Source organism: Schistocerca cancellata, chromosome 7 (genome assembly GCF_023864275.1).
Source record: "Schistocerca cancellata isolate TAMUIC-IGC-003103 chromosome 7, iqSchCanc2.1, whole genome shotgun sequence".
NCBI lineage: Eukaryota > Metazoa > Arthropoda > Insecta > Orthoptera > Acrididae > Schistocerca > Schistocerca cancellata.
In genome coordinates, this window is record NC_064632.1 from 1,253,656 (window position 1) to 1,269,059 (window position 15,404).

Consider the following 15,404-nt stretch of genomic DNA (forward strand, 5'->3'; position numbering starts at 1 on the left):
GACGACGCTTCATCCAGTCCCAAACATGCTCAATAGGGGACAGATCCGGAGATCTTGCTGGCCAGGGTAGTTGACTTACACCTTCTAGAGCACATTGGGTGGCACGGGATACATACGGACGTGCATTGTCCTGTTGGAACAGCAAGTTCCCTTGCCGGTCTAGGAATGGTAGAACGATGGGTTCGATGACGGTTTGGATGTACCGTGCACTATTCAGTGTCCCCTCGACGATCACCAGTGGTGTACGGCCAGTGTAGGAGATCGCTCCCCACACCATGATGCCGGGTGTTGGCCCTGTGTGCCTCGGTCGTATGCAGTCCTGATTGTGGCGCTCACCTGCACGGCGCCAAACACGCATACGACCATCATTGGCACCAAGGCAGAAGCGACTCTCATCGCTGAAGACGACACGTCTCCATTCGTCCCTCCATTCACGCCTGTCGCGACAGCACTGGAGGCGGGCTGCACGATGTTGGGGCGTGAGCGGAAGACGGCCTAACGGTGTGCGGGACCGTAGCCCAGCTTCATGGAGACGGTTGCGAATGGTCCTCGCCGATACCCCAGGAGCAACAGTGTCCCTAATTTGCTGGGAAGTGGCGGTGCGGTCCCCTACGGCACTGCGTAGGATCCTACGGTCTTGGCGTGCATCCGTGCGTCGCTGCGGTCCGGTCCCAGGTCGACGGGCACGTGCACCTTCCGCCGACCACTGGCGACAACATCGATGTACTGTGGAGACCTCACGCCCCACGTGTTGAGCAATTCGGCGGTACGTCCACCCGGCCTCCCGCATGCCCACTATACGCCCTCGCTCAAAGTCCGTCAACTGCACATACGGTTCACGTCCACGCTGTCGCGGCATGCTACCAGTGTTAAAGACTGCGATGGAGCTCCGTATGCCACGGCAAACTGGCTGACACTGACGGCGGCGGTGCACAAATGCTGCGCAGCTAGCGCCATTCGACGGCCAACACCGCGGTTCCTGGTGTGTCCGCTGTGCCGTGCGTGTGATCATTGCTTGTACAGCCCTCTCGCATGTCCGGAGCAAGTATGGTGGGTCTGACACACCGGTGTCAATGTGTTCTTTTTTCCATTTCCAGGAGTGTATATACAACTACAGAAATCCGTAATTATTGATACATGTTCAATCACCCGAAAGTTCCTAAATGCAATATAACATATACCGCACAGTTAAAAGGAAGTCACGCTTGATCAAGGTCCGCGTCACTTTCCATTTTTGACCAGACATAACGTCTGAGAAAAGAAAGAATAATAATAATAATAATAATAATAATAATAATAATAATAATAATAATTTGTTCCAACCATGGCTTCAGTGACCTCTTTCTGGGTCTACCAGAAGGAGACCACTGTAACTGTGGCCAAAACATTTGTTTCTCCAGAGTAGTGTTTTTTACACTATTATGAGGTATGATACACCCAAACCTTCAGATATTTGACACTCAGATTGGTACCAAACGTGTGTCGATAGAGTATCAGCCAAAACACAGATACGGTTTGTGCTGTGTGCTGTCATCCAATTGAACATGTGTAAATGCTAATTAAAAGTAACACCAGAACTACGGAGTATAGTAAAAGCATATCTACGAGCTATTGTCTTGAAGATCTGTGGTAGGCAAGTCTGTAGCACATCAGATCATCGTACTGAAGGACCTGAGTTCGAAACCCAGTTTGGCGATTTTTTTGTAACAGTTTACAAGTGAGATTGTTATATGGGAGAACGTTTTTCTGACATGTTGGACATTTTGTAGTTTGTAGGAATGTTCTTTTGGCTGTCTGCTTTTGCTTTGTTAGTTGAAAGTAGCAAACCTACAGAGTACACTTGTATAGAGAGACATAGTGTTATCTATACAAATGTACACTATAGGTTGGCTACTCTCAACTAACAAAGCAAAATCAGGCTGCCAAAAGAACACTGCTACGAACTCCGAAAGGTCCTTTTTTCTGACATGTAAATGTTCTCCCATAAAAGAATATACAATGTAAACTGCTTTAAAAATAAAAAACAAATAATAAAAAAAAAAATCGCCAAACTGGCTTTCGAACTCGGGCCCTTTAGTACAACGATCTGATGCTCTATCAACTCATCTATCACAGATCTTCACATTAACAGCTCACAGATATGCTTTTCCTACACTAAGTAGTTTTAAGAGTTACTTTTAATTACCATTTATACATACTCTTCTGTACGATAGCGTACAACACGAATTAAATCGGTGTTTTGGTTGACTCTATTGACACACAATATTTGGTACTGATCTGAGTGTCTCACATCTAGAGATTTGGGTGTCAGAAAACCTTTATGTCAACTATACATGTCACGATTATGTGACAACTTGAGTGTGAAAATCAGTACAACTGTGTGTCTTTAGCATGCCAAAAATAATTTTCAGTTATGATGTGTGTCATAGAGAACGTGAAAATTGAAACCAAATCATATGCAGGGTGACAGCACTGCCATTTAAATGCAGCTTGTTCGCAGTTTCCTTGACTTCCCCCTCCTCTTATTCAAAAAGCGTGGGGGTGGCGGTGGAAGAAACATGCACCTAGGCTGAATGCCATGGCCCTTGGACAAGAGCATGGCTCACGAGCAGAATTTTTGGCCACCTCTGTCTTAATCCAAGTTTAATATCTTTAATATATTTCCCCAACTATGGTTTTTTAACTTGCCCAGCTTCTCATTTCACTAAAGCAGGTTTCCTTTTATAATATAGTCTAACACCTTGACTGTATGGGAAATGTAACATTTTTAAGTACACGTGTTTGTTATCTTCAATTAGGCTGCATATTTCATCACCCCAGCATTGCAGACCCCTTGTGGGGGGGGGATCTTTCTTGTGCCAAATGCTTCCATTGCTGCTTTAATTAGTGCTTCCTTTATTTTATTCCATTCCTGGATGTCGATATTCAGTTTTTATTTGAAACTTATTTACTCTTCAAGCTTTTTCTGATATAGTAAGTCAATGTTTATTATCTAAGTTAATGTACCTTAAATGCTGTATAAGTATTAGTTTGTTTATGTTAATCTACCTTCTTTTACGTAGTTTCATTTTCAAGACTAACAAGAAATGGTCTGAGGGAGCCTCTGCACATCTCAATATTCTTGTCTCTTGCACTATAGGCCAAGACTGTTTATTTTCTATCACAAAGACTAAAATTGTGACAGAATCTCTAGTTGACCAAGTGTATTTGTGGATCTATATATGCCCAAAGAAAGTGTTTGTTAGCTTTAAGTCATTATTATGAGAATGCCTTTAGCCTGTATTTATTGTTATTCATTACACTGAACCAACAGCATTTGCCGTGGGGTTGTTTCCCACCCCTGTTTTAAATCGCCCGTTATCAGATAACCATTTTGGCACATCTTACATTGGGTCTTTTGCAAAACGTCTTAGAATTCTTCAGTCATCATCCCATCTCTCTTCTGGGGCATATAGTCCAACTATCTTAATTCTGAGCATAATTATCCATTCACTATGAAGATATAAGAATGTATTTTGTTCATTCAAGACTTCTTTCACATATCAGAAACTGTTTCATATTATGTAAATATAAAAAGTGTTAATAATATATCTAAAAACAAAGATGATGAGACTTACCAAACAAAAGGGCTGGCAGGTCGATAGACACACAAACAAACACAAACATACACACAAAATTCAAGCTTTCGCAACAAAGGTTGCTTCGTCAGGAAAGAGGGAAGGAGAGAAAGGGAGAGGGTAAGGAGTCATTCCAATCCCGGGAGCGGAAAGACTTACCTTAGGGGGGAAAAAAGGACAGGTATACACTCGCACACACACGCATATCCAACCTTCAAATGTCTGCTTGTGTCTGTTTATGTGCGGTTGGATATGGGTGTGTGTGCAAGTGTATACCTGTCCTTTTTTCCCCTAAGGTAAGTCTTTCCGCTCCTGGGATTGGAATGACTCCTTACCCTCTCCCTTAAAACCCACATCCTTTCGTCTTTCCCTCTCCTTCCCTCTTTCCTGACGAAGCAACTGTTTGTTGTGAAAGCTTGAATTTTGTGTGTATGTTTGTGTTTGTTTGTGTGTCTATCGACCTGCCAGCCCTTTTGTTTGGTAAGTCTCATCATCTTTGTTTTTAGATATATTTTTCCCACGTGGAATGTTTCCCTCTACTATACTCATATCAAAAGTGTTAATGATACGTATCAGGATGAATTTAGTGTGTGTTGCATATTCTATTTTAAATCTAAGTAAAGATCAACAGTGGGAGGACATTAGGAAGGAAGAAAAGTACAGTTATTTTAAGACTACATGTCCGCAGGCTTTCGTGGCCATTGTCACTGATGAATAAACATCTTCTGAGTTGTTAAGCTGCATCATGTCCCTCTCCCTCTCCAAACTATTTCACTGCACAACATTTTCATCCTTCTGCTGAGATCTTCAGGATTCCACTGATGTCTCTGGATGATGTAACACAGTTGGAGCACTGTGTGACATTCATTTACAAAAGGCTATTTTCCCATATTTTTGGGGGGAAGTGGAGTTACTGTGTAAAAACCTTCAGTCTGCTATTGGTGCAGCACTGTCATTGGTAAATACTGAAAGCAGATACTGAGAAAGGGGGGTGGAGGAACCCAAAATATTATTGTTATTGTGCTACCTCTGCAGTTTCCTGATAGCTGCTAATGTTCCTCACTCACTGTGTGAAGGATCAGTCAAACGAAAACCAAACACCCACCACAACAGGACCATGGATTGGTTCCATTCAAAAGTAATCACCACATGTGTTAAGACATTTATCCCACTGGGAGACGAGATGATCAATTCCTGTGTTGTAGAACATGATCGGCCACTGCGCATCCATAATTGCACCCACTCTTGCATTTCCTCATCCAACTAAAACTGACATCCACACATCTTTCTTTAGGTCACCAAAGACGTGAAAAATCACATAGTGGAAATACAGGCTGTTCAGAAGATGCTGTAGTGTTTCCCCAAACAAACTGCTGAATTGCAGCCTTTGACTGACGAGCACTGTTGGGACAACCAGTGATGCGATTCGGCGGTGGAAGACACTGCCCCTGTTCCACACGACGCTGCCATTGGAGACAATGCATTCGCTGCCATTGCGGAGACGTCATCCACAATTATGGGCTAAATCGGCTCTTATGTCTATGTTGCACGAATACTAGTCTCAAAAACAAATATGGCTAACATTCACTATGTAACATAAAGGAAGCGACCACCACCATCTTGTGAAATGACTCCTGGAGATCCAATGACTTGATGAACAGTTTACTAGCCTACATTAACATTATTATAGTGATGGCACAGGATTGTTTTTTGATGTTTGCTGATAATATATCATTCAGAAAATATATCTGAACTAGTGATTTTTTATCTCCTTAAGTATTTGTAAATTATTGACACTGTCCATTACAAACTTTCTTCAAAAACATTAAGTGGGAAAGAAAATCAGTGAAGGCAGGGAGCAGTCCTACATCAACCTGCCAAAACCAGCACCGTGCAAGTGAATTTTCTGACTTCCTAGAACTGTGAAAGAATACAAGTTGTATAGGTCAATTACCATCTTTTCCAATTGTAATGAAAGTCTTAATAAGACCAGATACATTTTGCTTTATTCTAAAGCATCTTCAGAGGTCAGGTTTTTTGTTGTTTGTTTCATTCTTTTTCATCTTCTCTCTCGTGTGTGTGTGTGTGTGTGTGTGTGTGTGTGTGTGTGTGTGTGTGTGTGTGTGTGAAGTTTTTCCACACAGCACTTTCACTGCACTAAATATATTCCTGTTTCTGTGTTTAGAAGTATCATTGTCCTCTCACCATTGTGTGTGTTTTGTTTTTGCACACCATAGACTTAACTGTCTTAAATACCTTCCACGGGATTAATTCTTTCATTGTTATGGCTTGTTGCTGGAGCCATAAACATTACATTCTCTTCATAGTACTTCAGCAGTAAAATTAATAACAACTAAATATTTTTCATTTCATTCATATGTATGTGGACTTTGCTTATTTTATGAAGTCTAGACTTCTCTTTCAGTGTTGTTATCCAGTCCATTGTGTTCACAGCTCTGGCTGATACAGAGTAATGGTATTAACACAGAAATTTTCACTTTGCAATAAATCCACTACAACTGAATGTGCAGGAGAGCAGATTGAGGGCTGCAGAGAGTGAAGTGGATGAGGCTGCGGCCTGGGCTATTGCCGAGAGTGAGATTTGTTACTACAGACTTTAGAAACATCAGCACATTGGGAACAGGGAGAGTCTGTTGTCCCCTTAGAGCTAGATTTCTGTCTGCAATAACTTTTGCTCTGTACATGCAGATGTTAGAATATAAAATCTGACTAAATACAGTTAAAGTCTGGTAGTAACAATTGCTCTGACCAGATGGAAACAGATGCTTAACATATATAAATGATAGGTTTTGCAAACACATTTTTTTCTCTCAGTTCTGTTTACACTTACAAACGCAAAAGTCTGCCACCACCTTCCTGCATTAGGGACTGGACAAATGCATCCAAACCTTCACGTCGCTCCTGCACAAACGTTGGATCCAAATTATTTCCAAACAGTTTCTTGCCTGGAAGTTTTAGCTGGGGTGCTGGAACCTGGGGGGGAAAAAATATGGAAAAACAACATCAGTAACATTTATTATATGCCGAACCTCTCCAAATGTCTGCATGAATGGGACACATCAAAACTGACTAAACATTTCCAATGAATGTATATGCACTATAGCATTCACACATTGCCTCAATGTATTTGCAATCACATTTAGAGTATCTGAGTTGTTCAATCATCTGCCCTCATACTTCTTAAGATAATCTTCTGAAATGGACTTCCCCATTCCAAAATAAATCTTTAGCTTCACCATTATCTATCAATGGACAATAACAATAGACAGAAAATGTATTACCTGCTTCTTTAAGGTTTCAGACAATTTGTAAAATTCATTGTAGCGGCGAAACACAAACCAGCTACGCCCATCACATCCGACAACCACTTTGTAAACCTGCAAATAAAACCGTATAGAATAATCACATTTCAATTTCTCTACATAATGAATTTTATGTTAATAAATAGCTTTCTCAGTGATCATATGCAAATTATGTGAAAAAGGACACACACTTTACTAATAAGGTAGCTTTACCTTTAATCTGGCAATAAATCCATATATCAAATGAGTCACAAAATCAAATGAAAAAGCAGTTGTGTGTAGGAATGTCGAATGATGTAGAGCAGAGAAGGCTTTGGTAAATTTGGGTGCAGACTAGTCACCAAATTAATGTAAGACTGAATGAGCACAGAAATAAGCCTGCATGAGAATGGAGAAAGGAGTAACAATATATCAACTGTTGATAGATCACTGCTCACCAAGAAATCTTCAGTGAATTATAAATGAAACACACACTAAACTCAACAGGTGAAAATATGCCATTCATAAATTGATGAGAATGAATTTCGTATCATAGAATGGAAAATCCAGGATGGAATGTAACAATTATATGGAAAGGACAGTTGCTACTCACCATAAAACAGAGGTGCTGAGTCGCAGATAGGCACAACAAAAAGACTGTCACAAAATGAGCTTTCGGCCAAAAAGGTCTTTGTTGAAAACACACACACACACACACACACACACACACACACACACACACACACACACACACACACACACACACACACACACAGACAGAGAGTCTCTTGCAGCTGATGCCCGACTACGAGCAGCAACGCAAGATGAGAGAGGCAACCGAGTGGGAGTAAACTGGTTCACTCTCCCATCAGGTGCTGCTGCTCATAGTCTGGCTTCAGATGTCAGAGACTGTGGTCATGTGTGTGAGAGTTGCATTTGCGTTAGTGAAAAAGTATTATTATATGGCATATTCTCAGTCTTGTCAGCAAACCAGGGAAGTCACTCAAAATGGAGTATGTAAGTTCCTAAAAAAAAATCAACAAATACGCCACACAAAAAGGCTCTGTAGAACAAAAACGGAACGCTTTGACAGAGTATACGTGACACCATGTCTACAAGACATGTCATTTTATGCTGCTTTCATATGAACAACAACCTATTACTTTATAACCTAACCAAAATTCTTCTTAACAATCCAGAATTTTCCAGGCACAATTATGACAACTACACATTAGTAGTAAGGGACCAAATTAAATACTATTACATCAGCAAGCACAACAATAAAATAACCAAAATGACTAAAATTGTTGTCACACAGTGAGGAGTAAACCCATAAAATGACACTCATTCACTCACTCCCACCTCACTCATGTTGACCCACACAATAACTCTATCTCAAAGGCCTTAATACAACAGAGAATGGTGAAAGGTTCTAGACATGGGATTACAACAGAAGTAAAACCACAGAAGAGCTGAAAGACGGGCACAGGGAAATGGGAAATGTGACTGGCTGACTACTTACAAACAACATGGGTGAGTCCGTCCCCCTGTTAACACATTAAGAACATTACCAAAATTTGCAGAAATAATTTGGACAGATACCAAAAACCTTAAAACTCTAATACATTCATTTCAAAATCACTTAAAATAGAGGCAGATATATTGGCAAATCTCATCCCGTCATCATGGTCGGAAGGAGGTATGTCACGGCCACGTAGTGGGCTTTACTATACGCAGCTTATTATCTGTTACTTCCACAAGGAGGTAGTATACAGCAGGATAGTACATTGAAATGACTGAGGATCACAACATCCACTAGGCTGCTACATCTGCCTCTTTGTTCCCCACAACACCCAAGTGCCCTGGTACCAGGCAGAAACACAGCTCCTTCCCCAGTCATTTTAGTCAGAGGAGGGTGTCCTGGATATTCTGGAGTACTTTCTCTGTTGGGTACAAGCACTGTGGAGAGTGAAGGGCACTCAGACTCTGAACAGCCATGGAATTTAGCACTTTAAGCATATCTCATCTGCTCCAGTGCCCGAAAGATCGTATATAATTCTGCTTCAAAAACAGTAAAGTTGCAAGGCAGTCTTACCTTGAGAAAATGATCAGGGAAAACAACAGAGCAAGCAATGGAGTTCCCCTGTTTCAACCCATCTCTAAAGACAGCTGTAGAGTAGTGGTACACAGTTAAAATATCAGAAAATATTGTATTAAAACATTAGCAGTAGTGCAATCACCCCTGTACTGCACCAAATCTAAAATTACTCTGGGCCTCTGCAGTAACCACGGTGAAGGTGGTTAAAATCCTGGATTTGGGGTTGTAAGTGATCCGCACTTCAGCACACAGATCCCAAACAGCTCTGTTTTTGGATGATTAGAGAAAAGGTGTTCCAAAGGTTGACAAGCAACAGTGTGGTATGCAGACGAAATCAGAGCTGCAAGGAAGTTACACGCCTGACGCACCAAGAGGAGCTGCCACCAGTAGTTGAGTGGTGGTTCCCCAGCCTCAGCACTGACACTGGGTACGCAGCTGATCCTGCAAGCACCTGTGGCCGGCCTAATCCCCCTCAAGGTGAGTAGCTTCAATAATCTCCAGAAAGGAAGGCCTCACTGACCCATACACTGTGAACCCATAGTCTAGCCACGAACACACGACAACCTTATAAAACTGGAGCAGCTGCGCCTTGTCTGTTCTCCGAGACCTGTGGCTATGGCACTTAAAGATATTCAGTGCCTTCTGGGTTCTGGCTTTCAAGTGTCTCAGGTGTGGTAATCGCAACAGTATAGAGAAAAAAAAATAAGGCCCACAAACCCCCAAGTAGTACTGCAAGCCTTACTGATATCTGAGAATATGCTAAGACAATGAAGTTTACATAGATAAGTCTGCTGAATAGCCACCTCTAGCAGTGTTAAGTTGTTGACAGTGGACCAAACTCTCCAGAATCCAAACTGTGATCAGCTAATGAGTTGCCAGCTCTCTAACAACCACACCAGACCAGACCAGCCGATGGTGAACTATTTGCTCCAGGGTCTTTCCTACACAGCTCGTTAAGGCGATACCATGGTAACTACTGAGACAAGTGCAGTCCTTTTCTGCTTTGAGGAGAGGTATCATAATTGCCTTTCTCCACAAGGTGGTGAAGTGACCTGTCTGCCACATAAAATTATAACATTTGAGGAGGATTATCTTTGACAATGCAAGCAAATTTTGAATCGTGCAGTACTGAATGTGGTAGTAACTGGGTGCAGAATTGTGAGTCTCGGACAGAGTCGATTCCAGCTCCTACATGGAGCAAGGGTAGCTGTAAGACTCATAATAGTTGGATCTGAAGTCCAACTCGCCCTTCTCTACAATTGTAGTGTAGCAGCGAAATGCCAGATGCTGATTGGTATTTGCAATAGTTGCTGCAAAATGCTCTGCCATCATCTGAATGACATCTCTGGGTATTGATTGGAGACACCCCAATTTCAGCACTACTGCTATTTGTAAATGACTGTTCACCAGAAATCCTCCTGATGGCTTCCCATACTTCTGTAGAACAAGTCGAATGGTTGATGACGTCCAGGAATGCTTGCCATAATCTATTCTTACTCTCCTTAATTATGTGTCGAGCCTTGACCCTAGCAACCCAAAATGCTGTGAGGTTGTATGCTGTTGCACAGTATTCAAACCATTGAAGAGCTGCGCACATGTCCTGGATTGCCTAGTGGCACTCACTGACCCCCAAGGTACAGCTTATGTCCCAAGATGACCTGAGGACTTTAGGATGGATAAGTCAGCTGCATTTTGGATCACTCGTGTAACATGAGCCACCCATTCCTGGGCACTTTCGTGGTGTTCAAACACAGCCAACTGGCTGGACAGCATCCAGTTAGCACTGCTGACTATCAATTTTTCTGGATTCTCTTCAGGTGCTGCTCCATTCAGTATGTCAAGGTGGAGTCGGAAGTGATCACTGAATGAAGGTCATCAACAACTTCCCACTGAACAGTCTGTGAGGGCTGAAGAGTCTGCGAGGGCTGAAGAGCAGAACAGAGGTTTATGGCTGTGAATGACCCACTAGTGGCACAGAAAAGAGTGGGAGTACCTGTGTTGAGGATGCACAGATCACGACATGTTGTGAGGCTCTCCAAAACCTGACCCCGAGGGCAAGAAGATGTCAAGCTCCACAAGACCGTGATGAGCACTGAAGTCTGCCATTAGGAGAAATTGTCAGGGGAGTTGTTCTATAAGATCTGTGAAAGCATCAGAGTCTACTGCATCTTGTGAAGGTAAATATAGTGAGCAAACAGTGATCCTCCAACACACATGAATTTCAAAGGCAACTACTTGCAGGTTAATAGTAGCCGGAGGAGGTGGCTGGTGGGGGGGGGGGGGGGGGGGGGCAATGGTACAAATTATAGACAACACAAGGACACGTCCCTTGGCCCTTTCCCCAGGTAGGTTATCCTTGTGAATGTGTTTCCTGCATACACAAGCTGAGGATGTTGTTCTGCTAGGAGTTTCAGTTCCTCCACAGGTGTCCTGTCCGCATTAATGTTCCACTGTAGGATGGGTGCCACCTATCATGGGGGTAGCACTTTCATCCTGACTTTCCACTGCAGAAGGGAGACTGCAATAGATGAAGGCTCAGTCTTGGGGCAAGATGATGGCCCCAGTGTGACATCAAGGTCCATCACCTCTCAAGAAGATTTGAGAGAGACGTCAGAGAGGATGAGGTCCACATCATCTCTGACTGTGTATGTCTCATCTCTGTCAGTGGGTGATTCTTCACCGCTGACTTTGATTTGTTTGTCTAAGGAGTCTTAAGAGCAACAACTGTGGAAGTGGTAATGGCAGCACCAGACAGTGGATAAAAATGGATCTTTGGAGGGGGCAGGGAGTTCTACAATGTCAGCAACCACAGCCTTTTCTGAAGTCCTGGGGGAGGGGGGCCTTCAAAGTAACTGCAGCAGCACAAGTGCATTGATAAGTGCAGGTGCTAATGATGATACTAGCAACCCTCACTCGTGTAGCGGCATCAGCTTTCTTGGCTTTTGAGGAAGGAAGCAAAGGGGGCATCGAACATGAACAGCTACATGGCCTTGTAAATATTTTTGGCTTCACCATGTGGGATGCACTTTGTTGTCATCTGCTGGGTCTTCAATTCTTCGAGGAACACACTGCAATCCATACTCCGGACAGGGTGATCCTCGGAGCAGTTGACACACTTTGAAGGAGAGGAACAACCGACTCCATCATGTGTGGCTTTACCACATCTGCCACAAGTGGCTTCTCCCTTACAACCACGAGAGTAGTATGTCCGAAGTGCTGGCATTTAAAACAGCACAATGGGTTCAATAAATAAGGCCATACGCTTAGGCGAAGGAATTCTGCTTTGACATGCTCTGGAAGTGTGATGATGATGATTGGTTTGTGGGGCACTCAACTGTGCGGTCATCAGCGCCCAGCTCTGGAAAGTTGTTGCTATTAAATTTATGTATAAAAGACTCTGATTTGACAGGATTGCCATACACCCTTTTCATAACGTCTTCATGTCAACAACGCCTTCCCAGGACCAGTCAGCTTTCAGTGCTTCAACCAGATTGCTGCAAGTCACACCAGCTTTGCTGTAGTTCAAGGTTTTGTGCAGTTCAGTTTCAGTTGCATACTCCCCAAGGCACTGAGCTTTCTGGGAGTTCCTTACTTGTTGTGAACTAGGTATTTCTACCAACAACATCCCATTGTGCACCCGCTAAACAGATTTTAAATGTCCAGCAATCCCCTCTAAATCCTTTTGAATGTAAAAAGAGGAAACTTTGTTGAATTTGCCCTTTTTCTTCTTAAATATTACAAACATATTCTGACAAACAGAGTGCATCCTGTTAACATCAACTGAGTCTGGAAAACTGACAACCCAAGTCCTCCGTTAGAATGGGTGTTGGTATGTACCAGTGCCCACCCATTCTGCTGGGAGGAGGAAGAGAAAATTTCGAGGGTCCCATCTCGGTCCCGTGAACAGCTAGGGAAAATAAATAAAGGTCCACCTACACAGAGCCCCTCATGCCTTATACAACTAAAGAGGGCAAGGTTCCCCAGAGGCTGCCCACTAATGACATTTCCAGCTCGACAGCCATGCATCTCATTGGCATGCATCACACCTTGAGACCATGAGGTTTTTACAAAGATTTTTACCATCCTTACACTCTGGGTGATCGAGCCGATATCCCCGTTTCCTGCAACACACAACGTTCCAATGCTCCACCATATGGTGGTCACTGAAGCATGCCCAGAACTTACGATGACAGAGGACTGGTGCCACTTACAAATCCCCAGCAGGAAACAGCGGGTCACCAAGCCTGTACCCAGCAAATAGATGCTGAGATCCTGAGGGCGCACCGGCTCATTAGGGGGGAAGGAGGGAGAAAAGGAAGAGGAAAAAATGCTTGTGAAGCTAATGATTGGCCGACACGGCTGAATCCTTTTAGGAATGTGTGCCTAAGGATAAGAAGGTTTGCAAAAGTGATGACACTTGCTATGTAATATTTAATGGAAGTACAAGGCAGCGTCATGTAAAAATTGTTCTCCGGTGACACATGGCTGAGCCAGGGGAACATTGTCAGCAATCCATCTGTTATGAAGAACAAACCAATTGAACTACAGGCAAAATCACCAAGATTCAGTTCACACTATTTATTATCACTTGTCACGAGAAACACAGCAGTGCAGGAAGAAGTCAATCTCTGATTAGGAATAAATTGAGGCAAATAGGTGTAACTACATGTCAACATATTGTACGTCTTAGTTCTGTATGTGGGTTTAGTGCGAGAATAGTTTAAAGGAGGTATTTATTGGGGAAACATAAGGGAAACTTTTGCTGCAAAGCTGAAGTTCTGGATAACACACAAAAACAGGGAGCAAAGAAAAAAAGTGCCAAACTTAAGAGATAAACTGAGTAGGGCCACTTTTTGTGAAAAGATGATTTTTTTACAAGAATTTTTACAGAGAGAGAGAGCTTTGCGACATTATTTTATTAGTTCTGTTGCGTGATGATTCAAAGTAGAGAATCTATGAGTGGCAAGCTATGGAAGTTTAGCAAACTTATAGCAATGTGAGTGGGGTGTATTTGTGCAGAGTACATCAACTCCAGTGGATTGAGTTATCTGTAGCAAATAATGCTCAGTTAAGTACAATTTAGTTGAAGTGCCACCGGTAAACAAAGAGGAGTATGAAAATGAGGAATTAATGGAGTCAGGCTCTTTGTGTTAAATAACTGTTAAAAACTGCTTCTGAGTGATGACTCAATGAAGAGTTGTGCCCATGTGTGAAAACAGGAGAAGTTCAGTGGACTAATTACAGAAAATACCATTCAGATTAGGTGCACAGACAATGAACCAAGTGGTTTAAGTTGAATTAGTGCAACAGAAAAACTGAATTCACTGTATGTAATTGTCAACCTATGTGTACCATCTCTTTACAGAATTACCGTGACCTGTTATTAACTGAGCTGGGTTCTCTGAAGAGGGGAGGACTCATGTCCTGGAACTATTTTACTTGGCATGTCTGAATAACCAACATATGCCTTTACAGTTAATACAAGATGCAAGAACCTTACGGAAGCAGTTCGTACGGAGGTCAGCCATGCAAAGTTACATATGGAGCAACCTGCTGATACAAGTATTGTCCCCAAAGTGCTGGGCTGTTAGTACATAGCCCTGGCCAGCAGGGAGACCAGATTCACGGTATCGTTGAGGCAGCGTGAAAGCAGAACTGCTGTGGCACTGGTTACCCGTCGTGGCTTATGCAATAGGAATCGACCTGGCAAAACAGGGATGGGGCAATTACATTTAAACAGTCAATAGATAAAAGTATACAGTCCGACAGCTGCAGCTCTGCAGGGAGATTCATGCCAGTCTTCGAGTTGACATGAGTATCCAATCTGCCTATATCATACTTTGTCTTTGGTAGGGATGGGCCTACCGTCAGTGGTCATGCCAAAGCGATGCTACCAGCTGACAGATGGCAACACAGAGCTCATCGGAGGGAATGTAGGAACTAGCAGGATGAGGTATGAGGACTGCAGCCTTGGCACCAGCATCAGCGGCTGCGTTTCCTGTCAGATCGACATGACCAGGAACCCATATAAACACCACAGTGGCTCCATCAAGAGTGAACAAGTGAAAGCTTTCCCGAACCCGTTGCACTAATGAATGGACGGTGTACAGCATAAACAGGCTTTAAGGATCACTGAGAGATTCGGAGCACACGATGCAATTGAAAAGCCTGTGTTGCCAGATGAACAGCATTGATACATGGCAAAGAGCTCTGCTGTAAGTACTGAGCAGTGTTCCAGAAGCCGATAGCGAAACACAACAGAGCCAATGACGAAGGCACACCCACCACCACTGTCAGTCTGAGAGGAATCAATGAAAACAAAGGTACTATCACAAAGTTCCATGCGAAGGTGGTGAAACTGAAGGCGATTGAGCAAGGCTGGAGTAG

The 15,404-nt window shown here is 43.0% G+C and overlaps 1 protein-coding gene across 2 annotated transcripts in view; it reads right to left on the reverse strand.

Moving 5' to 3' along the window:
• LOC126092302 (serine/threonine-protein kinase Sgk2-like) overlaps positions 1–15,404 on the reverse strand; it is a 119,415-nt gene that overhangs the window by 86,716 nt on the left and 17,295 nt on the right. For both annotated transcript variants that reach the window (XM_049907825.1, XM_049907826.1), the window contains 2 exons: positions 6,920–7,015; positions 6,469–6,611 (listed from right to left, as the gene is read on the reverse strand). In XM_049907825.1, the coding sequence (XP_049763782.1) occupies positions 6,469–6,611; positions 6,920–7,015 (239 nt within the window). The remainder of the gene's footprint in view (positions 1–6,468; positions 6,612–6,919; positions 7,016–15,404) is intronic.